Source organism: Lepisma saccharinum, chromosome 5, assembly GCF_977018435.1.
Source record: "Lepisma saccharinum chromosome 5, izLepSacc3.1, whole genome shotgun sequence".
NCBI lineage: Eukaryota > Metazoa > Arthropoda > Insecta > Zygentoma > Lepismatidae > Lepisma > Lepisma saccharinum.
In genome coordinates this window covers 38,313,977-38,335,592 of record NC_139233.1, presented here as the reverse complement: position 1 = coordinate 38,335,592, position 21,616 = coordinate 38,313,977, and the positions used below count along the sequence as shown (strand labels likewise).

At 36.5% G+C, this 21,616-nt stretch overlaps 1 protein-coding gene across 2 annotated transcripts in view; it reads left to right on the top strand.

The window, feature by feature from the left end:
- Nucleotides 1-21,213, top strand: part of LOC145987766 (uncharacterized) — a 44,056-nt gene extending 22,843 nt beyond the window's left edge. For both annotated transcript variants that reach the window (XM_083122441.1, XM_083122442.1), the window contains exon 2: nucleotides 14,782-21,213. In XM_083122441.1, the coding sequence (XP_082978567.1) occupies nucleotides 14,790-16,256 (1,467 nt within the window). In that variant the 5' untranslated portion in view covers nucleotides 14,782-14,789 and the 3' untranslated portion in view covers nucleotides 16,257-21,213. The remainder of the gene's footprint in view (nucleotides 1-14,781) is intronic.
- The last annotated feature ends 403 nt before the right edge of the window (nucleotides 21,214-21,616 follow it).

The following is a 21,616-nucleotide window of genomic DNA, read 5'->3' as shown; positions in this document are numbered from 1 at the left end:
CCGTAGATTCGGCCTGTTACCATCTTCCAACATGGTAATTAACCCTTCATTCTCGCTTTGCAACTCTTTCAAAAGAGTGATGAATTCGTAAACGTTCGGAGGTGTGTCTGTAGCCTCCTGTCCAGCCTTGAATGCCATCCCTCTAACTAACGAACTCTCTGGCTGCAGCAACACAGGCCTTCCATTTGTCCCTATCCTGAGCAAGATCTATATACTCTTTTCAATCCCTACCAATTTCCTTTAGGTCCATCTCAACATTTATTATCCCTCCATCTTCGTCTTGGTCTTCCTACTGGTCTCTTACCATCTGGTTTCTCAACAAGAATCCTGTAAACTCTTCCTTCCTCTCCCATTCGTGCCACATGGCCTGCCCACCTAAGTCTTCTTGATTTAATTATTCTAATAATATCTTGACATGAATACAAATTATGTACTTCTAAATTATGTAACCTTCTCCACTCACCTGTCTCCTCATCCCTTTAGGCCCAAATATTTTCCTAAGTATTTTATTTTCAAATACTCTCAATTTATGTTCCTCTTTCAATGTAAGGGACCAAGTTTCGCATCCATATATTATTACAGGCAAAATTACTGTTTTGTATATTTTAACTTTTAGTTTCTTAGATATTAAACGAGAAGACAAAAGTTTATGAAGAGAAAAGTAACATACATTTCCTGAATTAAGCCTGCTTTTTATTTCCTCTTTAATATAATTTTCCTTTGTTAGTATTACTCCTAAGTACTTGAATTTGGAAATTGGTTCGAACAAGTTGTTATCAATAATAAGATTTTGATTATTACCTAACACTTGGTTTCGGGCTGTAAGCATATATTTAGTTTTCTCTTTGCTAACTTCCAAACCTCTCTCTTTAGCTGCTTCGATAAATATCTTAGCATTGTTCTTAATTGTATTTACGTCATCCCTCAGTAAGTCTACATCATCTGCATATGCTAACAGCTGAGTCACCATTTAATTTTAGTCCTTCGTGAGTTTCTTTTACTTTCCTAACAGCGTATTCTAAGGCAAAATTAAAGAGTAATGGAGATAATGCATCTCCTTGTTTTAACCCATCATGAATTGTAAATTTGTCAGACATATTAATATCCACACGAATTTTACTTTGTTTCACTGGTGCATACTTTTATCATATTAACAAGCTTCTTAGGTATCCCAAACTCGACTAATATATTATATAATTTATCTCTTTTGACTGAATCATATGCTTTTTTAATATTTTGTTGAGAGTAGAGAAATTCCCCGGTAATTATTGCAGTTCATTTTATCACCTTTTATAAACACAGGAACAATTATGGATTCTTTCCACTGTTGAGGATTTTTTTCTTTATTCCATATTAAACAAATTAATTTATGAATTTGACATATTAACGAATTCCCACCATATTTAATTAACTCAGCTGGTATTAAATCAATGCCAGGTGCTTTGTTATTCTTTAGCCTTTTAATAGCATCTTTAACTTCAGTCAAGTTAGCTTCTGGAAATAAAGGTTCTGCTGTGTGTACTTCATTTACTTCTGATGTATCTCCTACATGAACATTTAAAAGGTCATTAAAGTAGTTCTTCCATCTAGTGGAAATATCACTTGGGTCAGCCAAAAAAATTGCCGTTCTTATCTTTATCAAGTTTACTTTAGGTTGCCACCCCTTTCTAAATTCATTTACACCTTTATATAAATCTCTGATATTTTTGTTTTTGCTGTTTGTTTCAAATTCGTTAATTTTAGTTTTCAAGTAATATTTTTTTTTTACTTATAAACGTGCGGTTAACTTCTCGCTTTATTCTATTATAATTGCTTAAATTTGTATCATCAGAGTTATTTAACCATCTAAGTCTAGCCTGATTTCTTATTTCTATTAGGTTTTGACTTTCATTATCAAAACATGGCTTACTTTTTCTTGGTTTATGGTATCCTATACTTTCTTTAGCTGCTGATTCAATTGCATTACGTATGTGTTCCCAATTCTTATTTACGTCTGTTTCATTTATATTTTCATCATCATTTAAATCCTGCAAAACATCGAATCTATTTGACAGTTTAATTTGGTAATCTTTCTTAATTCTATCATCAGCAAATTTTCCTGTATTAAATTTTAGAGCTTTTAGATATTACCGAGAGTCTTTCTCTTAATTTAGCATTAACTAAATAATGGTCACTGGCACAGTCAGCACCTCTATGTGAACGAAGAGTGCCATCCCTCTACATATTTCATTTGTCTTTCCTCATCATTTTTGAAATGGTTCCACGTATCACTGAGAAAAATAAAACTATATATCAATGGAGATCCATGAACTGCCCAGGCAATAATACGAAAATTTGGTGTGCCACTTATTACTACAACATTTCTGACTGAAATTAGATTGAAATACTCTTCAGTTATTTTTAAAGGTTTAAAAATCTCTTTAAATTGATATTGATGTGTACTTACAAGGGGGTAAATGGATATGCGTCGTCGACCCAAGTTTCCACCATGTACTTATGGATAGAATCCCTGTTAGGCACCTCCGGAGCTTCATCTTGCAGGAAGAGGAACAAGTCCTCTCGACCGGGACGAGGGGTAGAACTTATAAAGGACCTGAAATTTCCATATGGGGAAATGGAAAGACACGGCTCTTTCACATGAAGGTCTAATTTTTGGAATTTTTGAAACTGTGGAATCATTAATTCTTTGTTTCCTGTATTTTACACTCTACTTTGGTTATTCTGTTCGAATATTAACTAATAACCGACCTTGATTTCCGTTATTAAAAGAACGAGAAGCTTCTTTCTTTTTTGTAACTTGAAATTAACGGTGCCAATTTCCAAAGACGGGGATGGTGGCTTTCTGCCGGTGGTGGGTATCGAATGCATGATGAAACTGTAATTTACTGCAAGAGTCAAGTTAAAAATTGCACATACCACAACCATGTGAATACAGACAAACTTAGCATATCCTGGACGCACTCTAAAGAAGAGGATAGGATAGATATACATAAGCAGCATACTCGGAAGTAAGAAGAAGAAAGGTACGAAAATAACCTAATACGCATGGAATGAATCTCGTAGAATTTAATGGGACAACGCAAGAGTACTATGCAATGGACCAAATTGGAAACAGAACAGCGACCTATATAACTCTGGTCCAAAACCCCGCAAGAAAATATCTCCCTCCCCCTATCAGGGAATAGAAAGAGTAAATTAAATGTAGCAAAAAAGTATAGTTTAGAACTCCGAGGGGAGTTCATTTTTTTCTACTTTGGCTAATCGCTACGAAGATGAATGGTGATAAGATGAAGAGGATTGGGGGGGGGGCAATCACTAACACACAAGGATTTCAGAACTCGAGCCCCACAGAGGATTATCCTGGCTTTTAACGTCCAGACGCCAGAGCCTCGTTTGCAATTGTACAGTCGACGGCAAGATAATGGTAGGCAAATTGTCCACCACTATTTTCATTACTTTTTTATTTTACATCCTGTGTTGTTTTAAGGAATGAAACTATGTTGGTTCGAAGCAGGCATTGTTCTCTGCTTATTGACGTCATTATTTCAATTCATTGTCATCACATTGTGTAATACAGACCGAATGAAAATGGTGGTGAACAATTCGTATACTGTTTCTTTCGCCGTTGGGAGTACTACGTGGAAGTGAGGTTGATTTTTAGATACCTTCTCAAAAAGTTGCACCCCCCCCCCTTCCCGAATTTATAGTAAACAAAAGAAAGACGTTAGATAAGCCTTTATTAGAATAGGTAAAAGTAACAGCACTAGCCAATGTAATCTATGCATACATTGTGTAAACAACACATGTAAACATAGACTTGTAATCTACGGCACATCACTGACAAGAATCGAACGCGGGTCTGTTTGTTCCAAAACACAATCCATTATTCACTGGCCTTTGTGACGCAGTAGCCAGCGTCACGCGCTTCGAAGCCAAAGGTCCCAGGTTCGAACATTTTCATCGTTCATCCTCATCGTCTTGATTGACCCAATCAGTGCTTGAAGGGGAAAATGTTAGCTGGGGGGTTGGTGGGTGGACGAGCCTTGGGGTTGGGTTAGCTGGCGGGATCCTTTGCGAAAATTTTGTTAGCTGGACGACCACATTACCCCCGAGCACTGGATCCAATAGGTAGAAAAGCGACGTAAAATAACCAAAATGTAGAAATAATGCAATCTTTGGCACCATGTTGATGATATTTCATCCACTTCACCAGTAATTCGAAGCAACCGACCCCGTTTCTGTATCGCTGGATGGGGCAACACACACACACGTTCAACAGCGTAAATGGAGAAAAAAATGGGTGAACCCACAACTGACTCAGTAGTTCAGTTCGTAGAACAGAGATCGTGTTCGAGTACAGGCCGAGTGTAGATTTTTCGCGTGTGTAATTTATAACTTGGACCCTTAAGTTGGATAAAATAAGAGGCAAAAAGGTATTTAAAATAGGAACCAGAAGTACAAAATAAACTAAACATTTTCTACACTTACAAGTTAATCATGAATCTCTCCGATGGGGCAGGGGTGTAAGGGGTGATCTGTTAAGGGTGCTCAAATGTAAATCTCTCGCACTTATTACACCCCCCTCCCGGACTGCATTCTTGCAGACTAACTAGTAGGCTTTGGTGCCTGGACCAACAGCCAACATAACCCTTTGTGGGACTCGTATTGTGCCCTGCTTATGTGTGTTTATGATAGTCCTCTCATCAGTTTCAACCTACCGCCATTCATCCTCATCTTCGCGATTAGTCAAAGTAGTAGTGGTAACCCGACTTCTTGTAATCAAGTGAACCCGGTTCTATCTGATTTAATGGTATATCATCCTCTCATCATACGCATGCTGTTAAAATAGCATTTTGTAGGTTTGTCTACAATTCAAAGGGGGGGGGGTAATGGGACTTTTGGTACACCCTGTACAATGGTCCGGATCTAAAACTATAGGTCCCGCTGAGCATAAAGTGGACTTAAAAGAAGAAACGTATTCTTTTTGCTGTGTGTTCGTTCACGTTCGAGGCTATAGTTATTGTGGTCGCCACAGCTGGAACTGACAACTGTGAATGCCCAGTATTCCTTGCCCCAACCCTCGTTTCTGTGAAATCCTTCCCGAAAGTACAAAAATGCAACCATGCCATCGTCCGTGTGCTGTTTCCGGTTCGAAACTCGAGTCGTAATTAATGTTTGGAAGCAGCAGTTCCTCTCTTTCCAGTAATTACCAGCAACTGGTGTTTTTTTTAAGCGATTACCTGTAACTCAGTTATTTTTCCTAGGTAAGGAGTAACGAAATTAACAGTTACTTCTTTGTATTTATTTTGGACCTCCCCGGTGGCATAGTGGTAACACCGTCATCTTGTAATGCCGTAACTTTTTCAAGGCGTAGATTTTTTACTCTATATCGTCTTATTTAAACATATGTTTATTATAATTTTATGAACATTAGTGTTAACTTTTAGGCGGTTATCATTAAGAATAAAAGTTCATGTGTGCAATATGTTCCTTGAGTCATAACGTAGTAAAGTTAACTTACTTGCTTCTAAAGTAACTGTTACTGTAACAGAGTTTCTTTTGAAAAGAACGTTCCAAAGACTGGTTGTAAGTGCAAGCTCCAACTGTATTCGCTTCATGTGCTGCCTACCTCCGTGGCGGAGTGGTAATCACAGCGCGCTACGATGTCAGGGATCCCGAGTTCGAATCCCGGCCTGGACATGGTTGTGCTTTGTGAATATCCCTTCATGTATTTAATCGTATCATCACTCATCCTCATCTTCGCGATTAGCCAAAAGTAGCAGAAAAAGCGAAGTAAAATTAACCAAATTAGCCAAACTTCATGTGCTCGTAGTTGTGTTTCAAGTTCGCCGAACTGCAAAGCTCCGCGTTACTTTCTGTGATGGTTCTCCTTTCTTCTTCGAGTGCATCCTATCAAGCAAATCCACATGTTATCTCTAACCACAGTGTTTTGTTTTCTCTCTCTTTCAAAAGAAAAAAGAGGTCGCTGTTCACTGTGACTCACGGGCTAGGAGTTTGACGTCACCGTGATCTTTCTTGGGTCGTCCGGGGTTACGGTCCGGTAACCTCCCCTATTGTAGGTGCAGCCGGAGGGCTTGAAACTCGACGAGCCGAAACAAGCCCTCCACCCTGCTTACGGCATGAGAAACATTGCTTTTTCTCCGGCAGAGTCGCATTGTTCTCTAAGGCGCAAGGATCGAGGGTGTCGCCTGAAATCAAGAAATCTCGTTTGAGGGAGTAGGTAAGTCTACCTCATTGTGGTGTATGGTAGATCAGTGTTTCCAGAAGTGTGCGCCGCAGCTTTTTTTTTCAACTACAAAAGATGGACTTTGTGTTTATCTCATTTTGCCACTTTTTGGCTAATCGCGACAGCGAATGAACGAATGAGATGATACCGAAGAGACACTCGCTTCTATGAGGCTGGGTGTCAGAACTCTTGAAAGGGCAATCATGAAGGACACATGCCCAAGCCAGGTCTAGAACCGTAAACTTCCGTGCTCTGTCCCGGTACCTCTGGAGCAAGCGAGCGAAATCAAGTCTCTGCGCAAGTTGTGACGCCAGACGGCTCCACCAATGAACACGTGAGGGGAATGGGATTGCGTGTTCTGCTTCGCTCTGCCCACTCGACCCTTCTCTGCTTCTCCTCGTCGCTATGCGCGGCCTTGCTCCATAGATAGCCGGAACAGAGTATAGAATTAAGAACGCCTGTGCCACTTTCTACTCACGGTCTCGCTAATGGAAGATTCTGGTTCGAATACCAACGCCTTTCTTCGAGGTTGTTCTTTCATTAGGGAAGGTAAGAGACGAGACACGGTGACGGTTTCGTGTCGATTTAAACTTCCGCCTCGGTTTCAAAGGGCAAGTCTCAAACTCGTGATTTTCGAATATATGTAATAACAGCGTGCGCCAAATAAACGTTCACATAGAGGCCATTAAGGCAAATGAAGTTCTTTTGCATATCGTTCCGACGCTACTAACCTCGAAATATTGGCACTTTTACTTAATATATATACAGGGTATCTCATAAGTAATAACGCAAACTGACACAGGTGAAAGTACACGATAATAGAAGCAAAAAAGTTTCAGTAAACATGGGTCTGCAAACAAGCAGTTTTCGAGATAATCGCGAATGTGTGATTACAAGCCGCCACTGGCTTCATTGTTTGTAAACGTCGTCCTAGTTGGTAAAATGCTAATAATGTGTCCGAATGTGTGGTTAGAAGCCGTCACTGATTGCATTTTGTAAACACAGAGTGCTTTACTCCTTGCGCGTTCCAAGGTTTGCTCTTTGTTTACAAAACAACATTTCCGAGAGGTTGCGTTGTAATCAAACAGGATGGATACAGTCTAATCGTACTGTGGGAGTCACGCCAGTTGTGCTGGACTGCGTAGTGAAAATGGAACCTTACAGCAACGAAGAGTATGCGGATATGCATTTCATGTGTGGTTTGGGTAACGGCAATGCACGGGAGGTTGCATGCTTGTACCAAGAAAAATACTCTGCTCGAAGGCACCCCGAGAGTCGCTCATTTACAAGGGTACATCAGCGCCGCAGAGAACATTATTATTACTGTATTATTAACATTTTGCCAACTAGGACGACGTTTACAAACAATGAAGTCAGTGGCGGCTTGTAATCACACATTCGCGATTATCTCGAAAACGGCTCGTTTTCAGACTCATGTTTACTGAAACTTTTTTGCTTCTATTATCGTGTACTTCCACCTGTGTCAGTTTGCGCTACTACTTTTGAGACACCCTGAATACACACGTCACCAGATAGCACAATTGCCACATGTGGGAAAGTAATTAGAATATCATACCAAAGTCTCGAAAGAAACCGAGATTGTCGGGTATTATGATTCGGTCTCGTCTAGATTTTTACAGAGCTCTATTTTCTCTTCGACACTAGAATGAGACCAGACACTTCGAGACTTGCTTCTGTACCATCTCCAGTGGCGGCGATTGGGTTCCAAAACTAGGGGGCAACGTGCCAAAACTGGGAGGCAAGACAGTTTACTTTTCCCTCATAGGTAAGGTTTAGCATAGTGCGGGGCAAAAGTGGCAAAAAGTGGGGGGCAATTGCCCCCCCCCCCCTAATCGCCGCCACTGACCATCCCCCATTCGTCATCCAACCTTATAAGGTGAGAACGGGACTCGATAATCAAATACCTAATTTTTAATTATCGATAATATTGTAGATAAGAGTTGAGAACGCGATACAATGGTGTTGTGTTGCATTGTATCTGTGTCTTTTCAGCGCGGACTCTTGGGTGGCCGTGATCATCGTTAGTGTGTCGTTTGTTATGCACAAAGTTCGTTTTTTTATCATTATACATTTGTATATATTGTGGAAAGTCATACGAGACATACAGTATATGTAAATGTAAATTCGAATATTTCAGAATATCCGAACGAGTAAAATGGAAATCATAATATTTTTGCCTAAGTTTTCCGTTTTTCAACTGACCATGTCGATGCACACAATTTGATTTCAACTCCAAATAACTTGGTCGGTATTTTTTGCAAATAACAAAGTTTTAGTTTCATGAGCAGTCCTTTGTTCACTATTTCTCGTATTGCGAAAATCTCTCCATCATCTGCCTCTTATTTTACGTTTCAGCTACCAAGAACGTGTAAGTTGTAAGCGTAGGAGGAGCGAAGGGGAAGGGGATCCGAGCACCTACCTTTGGTTTTCATTTTCCTGATGAAAATGGAGCAATGTAATTATTTCGCCGCATTTTGTATTTCGTAATTGCATCGACATTTTTTTTGGGCGATTCTACCTTTAAAAAATCGGGACGAACCTACGCCGTACTGCATTTGCATGAGGCCGCGCGTTGTCATGCAGTAACCACGATGATGATAACGAATAGGTTGAATAGGCTGTAGATGTAGCCCGGGGCCCCAAAATCATAGGGGATGTCAAGCAAACATACCTTTCTTCGCCCGTTGAATGCTGTTGTTACGCATTTGCGTTGTGTGTTTAGACAAAGATGACCTTGAGTTAGGATGTGTCCTGTTGTTGACAACAAGCCAGAAGATTTATCCTATGTCTGAAATGTTGGTGACAGAAATACTGCCTAAATCGTTTCAGATGTCGCCACTGAACGTGTTTGACTGATCGACGTGCATTTGTCAGCAAAGTTACGACATTATCAAACTTTATGCATGTTCTATTCCTAAATTTTCTAACGTGGTGGGTGTACAGTCAAACTCGAATATATATGTATTCAGATTACAGAAGACACGTGCTTAGAGCCACCAATAAAGTGATTGAAAACAGTGATTGACAATTTTACTCTACCTAGCGATATTGAACTAGTACGACCACCTTAGTCCCTGTTGCCTTCAAAATGGCGACTAACAACTTTTATCATAAATTTTAAATGTCAAATAGTAGTGTACAAATTATTTATACAGGATGGTGCAAAAGACACAAAGGGTATAAATAATCATAACGTATTCCATTTTATTTTTTTTATCTTCAAAATAATAGAATTTCATTTGTAGAAATTTTTTGAGCTGAGTGTAGACGGCACATAAGTGACCAACATACGAAGTTTTACAAGGTCACAAGGTCGGGCTATTTCAATCTTTAGTATTGTCCATGATGTTGATGATCGGCATACAGAATGTCCAATTTTGGCTCAAATATTTCCTTTCAGCAGTTCAGTAGTCGAGGGTTTCTTGGCATATTCCTGCCCATAAGATATATTCAATCACCAATTCAAATGTCAGTCATTTTTGTCCCACTTCTTAACTGGTGAGTGGGGCCAGTTTTATGTGGGATACCCTGTATGTAGTATCTGTAATACTCATTGATTGTGGGTAGAGAACGATCACTCAAAGTAGATGAAAGTAATACAATTTATATACTAGAATCTGAATAACTTAATCTCATTTTCAGTTTGAGGTGGGTGACAAAAAATATTATAGTGTAAAAGTATGCTGTGAGACCATTCTTCATTTCTTATCTACTTGTTCTCAACAATTCTCACCTTTACACATGTTTGATTCACTTTGTTTACCTGCACTCGAGAGATAATTTGTCTGGTGATAACTTCATTGCAAATAGTGATTTATTTCTCAATTCTTTAATGTGATGTAAGATATGTTTTAGTTATGTTTTTTTGTCTGCCAGGCATACTGTATGAGTCACAGACAGATTTTCTTTAAATCTTGTGGAATTGTTACCTATGAATCTAACTCTTCATGTTTTGATGTATCTAGATCAAGAAATTTAAAAAGATATATAATGGAAAATGAAATTAAGAAATGTTAGTGTGATACCTTGATCGATTTATTTAACTTCAAAATATTTGTATCCCAGTTATGTATATTATGAAACTTTTTCTGTCAGTGACCCTCCCCCACCCTATGAAAGAGTTGTCAAGTACTAAAATAAGCAAAATACTTGTATGATGTATTTTACTGTATTTTTCACTGAAGATAAGATTTGATTGGGATAAATAAGTTTTGTACTCAGTGTTTACAAAAATTCAGGGATAATATAATAATATGCATTAAAGAAAAGATGATTGACACCTTTTTTTGTCAGCTGGAAGTGACGAAAGAAAATCTTTCATTTTTCTTTTTATTTTGACATTATTTTTCCTCTTAGAACAGTTTCTTTATAAAAATTATTTTAGTGTTTGTAGCTAGAAATGAGATAGATAATGAATGTATGCTTATATATGTATTCTGTTATATATATACATATTGTTATCCCATGCAATAATTAGACCTTGGGTTTTAAGTTTTTAACCAATTTGTCCTTTGCAGATAAATAAGAAATACCAAGTTACGTAACGTTTCATTAAAAATGCAACAACTGATGAAGTTTTATAGTGCCTAAAATAGCCTATTTTAGCTTTATGCACCTAAATCAAACCTTTTTAAAGGTCCTTTTCTATATTTTAAGGTTTTACAGGATTTTTATATCATACAGAGGTCTTTGCTCTGTTTGGTGCCAAATAAATTAAGTGACTAAGGTGTTTGAAACATTCTCTCTGTCGATTTCCCTCCCTCCAAGTCCATGGCGTTTTTTCAAAGCTCTAAACAAAGCAAAATGTCTGGCGCCAATGTTTCCTGCACAGTCCAAAGTGCCAACTTCTGATATATTTGGTCTTGCTGACTTTTGCATCAGTTTGGTGCTTTGTGGCATTCACGCCTTGCAAAGTAATGTTTCAGAATTCAAATTTACACCACTCACTATGTTTCTGTTGAAAGATAATTTTCAGCATTTAAGATGATCTTCACAGACAAAAGGCGGAGTTTTGACTGTGGAGAACATGAAGAAGATTGTTATGCATTCAGGGTGACCACTCTAGAACCATGATAAGATTCAAGTATAATTCCTGGTTTTCCAGGCAAACTTTTCAAAAATTCAAGGGTACAAGAAGATGTTTTCTCTATTACAACCGTACGTATTACTACCTCTCACCACCACCACACACACACACAAATATATTAACAATATAAAGGTCTGTATGGTTCCAATGTATCCAGTGCAGAGTTTTCATTTGCCATTTCACATACTCTGACTCGAAATACATATACACTTCTGTTCACAGAAAATGGCACACTCGTTTGAGTTAAAAGTCCAGCTTCGTCGCCGGAAGTACAGCCGAAGTAAGTGTTCGGAAAGGAGCAGTGTTGCTTACTATCAATTAATTTAACCATGTGAAGGGAATTTTGTCTCTCAGACTCAAAGAAATGGGCTAACGGAAAGATTACAGCGTAAATATTAATTAACTCGAATTTCAACGTCTACAATCAAAGTAATGTAAATGTGGAATATTCCTGAAATTTATTTGAAAAAGAAACGCTTCATCAGATAGGGTTCATATGCTGTACACATTGCTGACAAAATACAAGTGAAGCTTGTGCATGAAAATTAATAAAGATGTTGGGATATTGTGCTTTTGTGGAAGGTTAGTATTTCCAACCATAAATGATTACCATTCACTTCTTTCCGTCAACATAGCAGATTCTATGATGAAGAGACACTCAAAAAGAACACCCATGCTCAGGCCAAATTCGAACTCGGGGCCCTCGCATTCTAACAAATTGTGATAACTACTTCGTCAAAAACGTGTTTCTTTTTCAAATAAATATCAGGAATATTTCACATTTACATTACTTTGATTGTAGACGTGGAAATTCGAGTTAATTAATATTTACGCTGCAGTCTTTCCGTTAGCCCTTTTCTTTGAGTCTGAGAGACACAAAATTCCCTGCATATGGTTAAATTGATTGATAGAAAGAAACACTGCTCCTTTCCGAACACTTACTTCGGCTGTACTTCCGGCGACAAAGCTGGACTTTAACTCAAACGAGTGTGCCACTTTCTGTGAACAGAAGTGTACAAACACAGGTCACAAATGTTACGGGATATACTAATCTACGAAAAATTGAGCCTATAAGAATTTCAAACTCAAATTTACCTAATCAACTTCCAAGGTTTCTTATCTTGCAACAATCTTCCATCTGTCAGACAGTGGGGATAATTCTGTTTTATGTTCCACGCTGCTTTCTTTTCCTTCCTCAATAAAAATAAAACCTAGACTGTAAAAATACTTGCATCAGGGCATTTGTAACTAGGGCCTGGGACTTTATAACATATTTTTTATTTGGTGTCTGATCGAATACTGGAGTGAGATCTTTACGTATCTGATGAAAATCAGCCAAAATACTAAAAACAACAACTTAAAAAGTTGTTGTTGAGCATTGAAAAATATGATGAACAATGTAGAGTGAAGTGTACAGTGGCTTTGTTATTTATGCATATGGTTGTATTAAATCAGACATTTTACACAACCCGTGCATTCACCATTCATTCACATTACCGACATATTACCAATGAACAAAACAAGTGCAAGTTGTCTTAGTCTTCTTAACAGTTTAATATATACCTATCAGGTGTGTTTGTGTATTAATTGCCTAGATTACCAGAGCTGTAACTTAGGATAATTTTAAGTCAACTTCACGATATTTTCAATATATTCCCACTGCATTCTTTGGTTAAAGGGATTCTGACTTCATTTAATACCCATCCTAGTCGATCTTCCCTGGAAGATACTGACTTTCCATATAATGAGAAATTCGAAAGTACTGTTGTGCATATTTTTGGCTTTCTACATTTTTCTGACTTATTTTAATTTTTTATGACATATTTTTAATTTTTTATGACATATTTTTAAATTTTTATGACATAATTACATGCATATTTTACAGTTTTATAGGCCATCAAGTCCTGGTCCCTATTTTTAACATAACATAACATAACCCATAGTGCAACAGCCCATTGAGAGCCCGAGCCTACCCACCGACTGCCGGCCTCACTTCCACGGGCCTGATCCTACTCACTCTCTCACCCGAGGTGGGAGATCATACAACCAGTTAAGGGGTGATGTATAATCAGCTTGACGAACCCCCAGCTCTTATTGTAGGTTTTCATGACCAGGTTACACTACTCATTTGTGGCTCGCCAATTTCCTCACGATGGTTGGTAGCCACCTATCCCATGCAGAGGCCGAAATCTCAAGAGAAAAGTTGTTAGCTTCATCCAGGAGACTCTAACCTGTGCACGTTCTGTAGCCAGAGCCCAAAGCATGATGCCTTAGACTGCAAGGCTACACTGTGGGGCAGGGCATTTATAAATGTGTATAAATTCAACGAGATTTGGAGTAATAACAGTTGCAACTTTTCACATCTCCAGAGGAAAATTTCACGCATAATTGCCAGAGCCAATAATTCACTCAAAAATCCTGGTATTCAAAGAATTCCAGGTGAATAGCCACAAGTATAGTATTACAATAATTTGTTAATAATTTTGAAAACTATGTAAACAAATGGAAATTTGGTTAGATAATTAATATTTCTTTGTGACGTATTCCTATTAAGATTTCTTACGGTTCTTTTGAAATTTTGTTTTTTTTAAAGACTGTAAATTTTGAACCATTTGAAGATTTTTGGAACCTACTTAAGGATTTTTAGAGCCTATTTTATTCACCTAAAAGGACACTTTTTGGAACCTAAAAATTCTAGGTCTAGTAATAATAATAAATCAGTGTTCTTATTATTTATTATTATTATTACATGTTGGGCAATGTGTAAGGGACCCTCTGATATACATTTCCAGATATGTGCCTGTATTCTGTAATGCATAGTATTCAGATTAACCTGGACTTCATTTACTTGTATCTCTTTGCCTTGTGGATATTATGTTGCACAATAATATACCTACTCACTCCATCCTCTTCTAACTTGTGGTGTAGAGGTTACAATAATATAACAAATCTTATTTTGAAAATGAGTGTGTTCCAGTTTTCCAGAACTCTCTCAAGTATGGGCATTGCCAGAAATTTTGTGTAGGAATAAGGCCCAAAAAGATTAAATTTTATAACAATTGTTAATATAAAATTATTCTGCTCAATACACCTTTTAACCTTCAAATTTTACAATTTTTTTCTGGACGAACACCTATCTTTTGAATATTGAAATGTCAAACTTGGTTTTTAAATATCAGCCCCTTGTGTATGTATTTTTTTTTGTTATGATGAGATAGCACAAGCTATTCCTAAGAACTCTGATGCAGTTAAATAAATAAGAAGACAATTTTTTAATTTGTGGATTGTGTACATTTCTGCAATCTCATATAGTTTTGTTCTGGAGGAGAATTTTCATAATTTTTTACCAATTGAACCATAGCTTTTGAGTCATTTAGTTTGGTTTCCAATACTTCAGAACTAATTTGGCAATACAATTTCTTTTCAGAGACCAGAATGGGCTGTGTTTCCAGCAAAACGGACATCAATGATCTTCATCCAAACATATTTCAGGTGATGAATGTGGACGAAATGGGACACAAGCTGAGTCCTGGCCAACTTGAGATTACGGAAACAGATCTAGTCTTTTATCAGAAAGGCAAAACACCTGTTCGGTGGCCACTTAAGTGCCTCAGAAGGTATGGATTTGATGCCGAGCTCTTCAGTTTCGAATCCGGACGACGGTGCCCCACAGGACCGGGAATTTATGCTTTCAGGTGTCGCCGGGCAGAGCAGCTATTCAATCTCCTGCAAGGACACATTCAGAATCGGAATGGGGAAGATGCTGTGTCAAGGGAGTTTCCGATTGGTGGTACTGGTAACCATATACCTACTTCAGCTTCACGGACTGGTTTTTCATCTAATGTGGGGAGCATTGCTGGTGGTGACGGTGTAGATAATGGTAATTATCTGGAACCAGTAAGAAGCCGTAACTCAAATTTACGAAACTTGTCTCAGACTGGTGAGGGGAACAATATAGGACTGTCAAACATGAGAAATAGTGGTAGCAGTGGACCGTTGGGCTCGCCAAACTCTATTTCCCCACCTTTAACATTCCCCACAATCCCAATACCACCCACAACAGCCAGTAGTAACAGTGCATATTACATCAATGAAGATATATTTTCCGACGGGGATACGAATTCAGTGACCAGTAACAGCAGGAGAACAGTTCATCAGTATGTAAACAGTGCGACGTCACCCACCGATACAACTAGTCCTGTCCAGGTTAGCATAGGTAATGGTGTTGTTAACAGTGATACTAACAGCAAGCCAGCAGAGGGCCCTATTTCGTATATGAATTTGGGGCCCACAAGTCCTGTCTCACCGTATGATATAAACACAAATTACGCCAAATTAGATGATTTGATAAAGTCTGACGAAGAAGCCCACCTTCACTTATACATGAATGTTGTACCTGAGAATGCCAAAGATACTTCACCAAAGATTTTCCGTGACCACTATTATGCAAATCTGGAACCAGGAGAGATAGAAGTTAAGAATACTCATCATCGACCCAAGCTTCATTCACCGTTAGAGAAGGATGCCGAGAAACCTCTTCTTCGGAATCAGGTCCACAACATCACGAATCAAGTACAGACACAGGGTGTAAGCCAAGGGATAGTAAATCAGACACCCATTAGGCAGGTAAATTATATAGTATTGGACTTGGATCGGGGTTCAGATTCCAACAATTCTCAGACTTTGCCAACTTCTCCGATTGGTTCTTTAAGTTCGTGTCCTGAGTCACCTCGGCGAGCATCGGAAGGATATGCAACCATAGACTTTGACAAAACTGTAGCTCTCTCTCATTCCGTAAACCCAAAAATTGATAACGATACGGAAGGTTCTCGGAAAACCCGACACAATTCGACCATAAACGAGGCCACAGTGGTGAGAAATAGTTCCTCCTTAAGTGACTGAAACTAATATTGTTCCCTTAGGTCACTACCCACATTGACATGAATTGGTTAGTGATAGTGTACTTTCAAAGTGGCCAGTTTTTGTCTTCTCCCTCGGTACTCATCAGCTTCACTGCGTGTTGGCAAATGTCCGGTTTTGATCCAAAGAAATAAGTAGTCAATTGCTTCTACTCCTCAATATAAGTTGAATTTTTATTTTCAATATATTCATCCTTTACCAAGATGAAAGCCTATTGTTAAGGCAGATGTTTTCTGCTGATTTTGTGCTTGCTTTTACAATATTTGAGATTGTTAAAGTAGTTGAATTTTAAACTAGAGTTTTTTTATATGCTGAATGTGCTCAGTGACATATTGTATGCAATATGTAAATATTTAGCAGCTATGTATAGTATATACTCAAGTTTTTGTATCCCAACCTTCCCAAAGAATTAAAATGTTACATGATTAATTGTGCCTATGAAATAGTAAGTTTTGTAGGATCTTGTGTGAAACTGTAGTTACAGAATTTAAATCATTGTTGATAAATGTTAACTCTAGACATGAAAATAGGGTAGTGTGATCAGGCCTTTTGTCATTGTAGATCTACATTTGCACATTGAATCTTAAAATAATGAAGTATGTCATCTTAACAGTCTTTTACCTTCTGCTTCACATATATTGTTGATGCATTTTACTTTTCACAGAAGTATTCATTTCTAATTTTTCTTCAAAAACATTACTTCAAACATATTTTTTTTAATATTACACATAAACTTATACTAAGGTGAATACTATAAAACCATTAACTGGTTTGCAGTGTTCAGTGTTTATATTTACATGCACGTTTTGATTTTAGTTTAGTATTTTTTTATACCTGAAATGTTTATTAGAAATATCTTATGGTGCACAGAGGATATATATTAACTTATACACCAACATACACAGAGATTTAATTGTATGTAGTTGTACTTTTAACCACTGCCATATGGTGTATTATTATGTTTCAGAGATTTGTTCTGCCTTTGCTTTTCAGGGATTCATTATGTGCTTATACAGTCATCTGAATAATATTACAAATATGGGTTTGTATGAGATACACAGGTGATGGTACAAACATGTAATGAGTCATCTGAATAATATACAAATATGGTTTTGTATGAAATACCCAGGTGACTGTACAAACATCTAATGAATCCCTGAGACCAGTGACAGAAAAATCTCCATAATATGGGAAAACCCTGTAAGAGTGGTTAAAATTCCAATCCCATGAAAGGTTAGTTAACGAACACTGGTTAGATTTTAAATTACAGAATTATAGACATTCATTATATTGTCTGTTTTGTAATGAAAATAAGGAGAGTTCTACTGAAATCTCAAAATACCAATGTATATGGTTTATATGGAGAAACAAATTCAAATTAACCTACGAAGAACAACAGAGATTTAAGTTGTGATGCAATTATTATTGTTAGAATATTGGCATCTAATTAAAGAGAACCAGTTTTTTTTTATTCCTGGTTGAAACACACCCTGTAGGAAGTATTTAACAAATTACTGGATCTGGTGATTACTGGTGATTCATTGTAAACTAGTCAACCATAAGAGATATTTATTTCACAATTTTCAAAACATTTAAAATTTGATATATTGAATCCAGTTAATGCAATTTGAGATTTCAGGTTCCCATTACAAAATTATCTGAACTACTTAAGCTTTATGGCACTAGTGCATATGAGACAACTGCTCTTAGCTGAATAAACAACTTGCATATTTTTTTTGTGTGTGTAAAGATTCACAATTCATTATTATAATATTCAAAAGGGGCAGGCTGAGTTCATTATCTTCTAGAAGTACTAATTTTTTTCTACTGTTGATCATATGAAGTCTTGAAACATTAATCATTGTGCATAACTGGATAAACAGAGAAATGTACAGTATGTCCATTATCATTTACAGATTTTAAAGTTTCATGCTAATTTAAAATTGATCGTAATTTACTTGTTGTCTTTATGCAGGTGATTTTGTATGGTCGTAACATTTCTCTGATGGGAGCACCAGAGTTTGAATGAGTTGATATCCCCAGCTAGAAGAATTTGTGTAAAACACCTTCCACATAAAAGTTCTGCACTTCACGTGCTCAGGAACATTCTACTGTTAAGATGGCACTTTGTACAGATATATCTTCGTGTGTTGTATTACTTGTGAAGATGAAAAATTCCATCACTATGTGAGAAATGCTTAGAATAAGATCAGTTATAACCTTTAAATGCCAGTAGATCTTATTATGTAAGCTTTGTATCTGCACATAGCTATTAGTTAATCATCATTTCCCTAGAAAATCTCTGATATTTCATTTCTGTTTTTTTTTTCTGTTTATATACATATGGAGGTATAACATACATAGTTGAATTGAAATGCAATATGAGTATTGTGAGTTCGTCGAAAGTTTTAATTTTTTAAGAAATTTATTTGAATTTAAAGCATGTTTATTGCAAATATGAGGATATGTACAAAAAGCATCATCAAATTTGAATATTTGATGTTTAACTTTTAATTGTAAAAATTTGATAGTGACAAGAATCAAAATATCAAATCATAAATGAAGTTGTTGCTCCCTGTGGTGTGGTGGGTAACATATCTAATTGTTAGGAGACATCTAATTGTTAGGAGAGGCAGAAGAGCAACAAAATAATATACAATAGAGTATAATAAAAAAATCCTTGAGTAAGGAAATGTAAATCTCCATTTGTATCCAATTTCAATAAAAATTTAATGTTCCTGCATAAAAAACACAAGAAAATGTCCATATTTTTCACGTTTATAAGTGTAAGAAATGTGTAGTTAAAACTAATAAGTATTAAGGCTCAACTGGACCTTTGGCAGCTGTCAGCGTGATTTTTTTCAAATTTTTCTTGGCGATTGTTTTCAAATTTTCCTTTCCATTCGAAAAACCGATTTGATGTTCCAAAATCTGAAAAATTACATCAGCTTAGAATTCCTTATAGAGCATTGATGTGAATTTTCGTGCTTTCTCTGTTATCTAGATATTTTCAATAGTTTCGTGATTACGTAAGTCTATTAAACTATTGATAATATCTAGCTAGATAACAGTGAAAACAAACTACACAAACATTCATGTCAATGCTCTAGATGGAATTCTAAGCTGATGTATTTTTTTAAGATTTTGGAATATCAAAGTGGTTTTTCAAATGGAGAGGAAAATTTGAAAAAAATCGACCTGACGGCTGCCAAAAGTCCAGTCAAGCCTTAACTAATGATGGCTATATCTGGGTAACTGAATTTCAGTTCTAGGTCCAAGTGCCAGATTTTTCTTTCTAGATCAATGCATCTAGTTCTCACTGGAATCTGACTCGGACCACTAACTTGGATGACTACCCAATGAAATGCTGGACAAACATTAGGGAATAGATTTCTGTCATTAAAAAGGCCAACTTAAATCAAATGTCAAATTCAATATTCATACATACATTTACAAAGCAGAAACCACTTCCGGAAGCCAGAAATGCAGGGATTATAGTTTCATAGTTGAAGTCTTTACAATGTACCACCAAAATAGATTAAAGGTTAACGAGTATTGTCAATTCGTGTTCCAACTTTTTTACAGCAGGTGGTAGTATGTGTGGCACTTTACAAACAATAGACAAATATGTACTGATAAGCTATGGAAATTTTTGATCTTCTTAACGTGAAAACTTTCATTTCACTAGTGTTTTTTTGTTGAAGTTCTTGAATTATGAAATGTGTCCTTTTTTCTTTTCATTTTAGCAAATTTAGCAAACTTCTAGTGGCACAAAATGTTATGTGGATCTCCATAACCATCCATTATAGCATGTAAAAAATGAAACTGTTAAGAAAAAATAAATTTAAAAAAATATAACAAGTGTAATGTATGCATTTAAAAGTGCAAGGCCTGATCACTTTTTTTTCTATAAAAATACAAAGACATGTAGCTTTATATTTGCAATGTGATGTTGCATGGGAGAAATGCATAATGCATTATCCTTCTGTTTACTTGTTAGAATATTTAGATGGAAAACTGTTACTTGTTTTTGCCATAATGAGGGCATGAGTCAGTGTCCACTTTCAAAAAAATAAATACTCCAGTGTTTCATTGTTTGCAGCTAGTTACTGTAGTACCATTAAAATTGATATTGTTTTGTAACAAAATGTAGTAACATGTGTAGAATTGGTGTTTAAGTACAAAGAAAATTTGAAATAGTAGATTTTTATGTACACTCCTTTTCTCAGAGAAAAAGTGACACATTTTTTGTGGTTATAGAGTTTACTACTTTTTCGAACAGGAGTGTACCATGAACTGTAAAAAAAATCCAGTGCCAAGTCCATGTAATATTAAAAATGATAGAAGATTTTTTTGTATCTTGATTAAAGAAAATATTGTATCTATTGCATTGGTCATTTATGATTGCTCATACATTTTAGTCTCTTATATTCAGTTGGATTTTATAGATGTTGAAAATTAAACCCCGTAAGTTACATTGATGTTAATGTTAAAGATTAATAACTATTATTATTAAAAAAAATGTAAATTTGCTATTCAAAATTTATGGTATAAAATATATTGCATTGCTCAGTTGTTCTATGGTTAGGCACAACAACAGTTATAATTGGCTGCATACTGCACAATTTATTGTGTAATTGTAATTTGTGTTCGTTTAATTTGTTGAAATTATATGACTTAAGGGATGTTCATTGTTTGACCTTGTATAAGTTACATTCAGACAGCTATAACTTCTGTTCATTGTACTTCTCCATATTGGAACCTGGGATTGTTAACTTTTTATGTCAGTAGTTTGAGAGTAATTGAAAGACAGAATTTTAATTTCTCATATCCTTGATTACTGTAGTTACTTTTCCCATTCCAATTTGTAGAAGCAATGCGAGTATATACTTTCTGTTGAATCTATGTAAGATTAAATGCATTCAAGAATTATACAAAACTTTTCAAGACAATTTTGTTTGTAATACATTTAGCTGAGTTAACCATTACCCATATATCTTTTGAGACCTATTCTGTTTCCAGCTTTAAAACGAAGTAGGTGTGGCCAATAAGTTGCCGAAATTTGTATTAATGCGCGCGGTGCCCACTTTCTATTCGCCAGCACTTGCCCCTCCCTCCCAGCGCACGTGTTAGCTTCAGTGTCAGTATTTTCCACAACGTTTCGAAACTAGAGTGACTTTTAAAAATATGCAAATATTAGATTTTAAAATCAACACTGTTGTAAATACGAGAGATGAAGAAAATATAATAATATAGAGGTAAACACTTACCAACGATGTCAGTTCTCGTCAATGGTAATATACCATGTAAGAAGAATTGACACAGCTGTCCGTTGTAGCGGA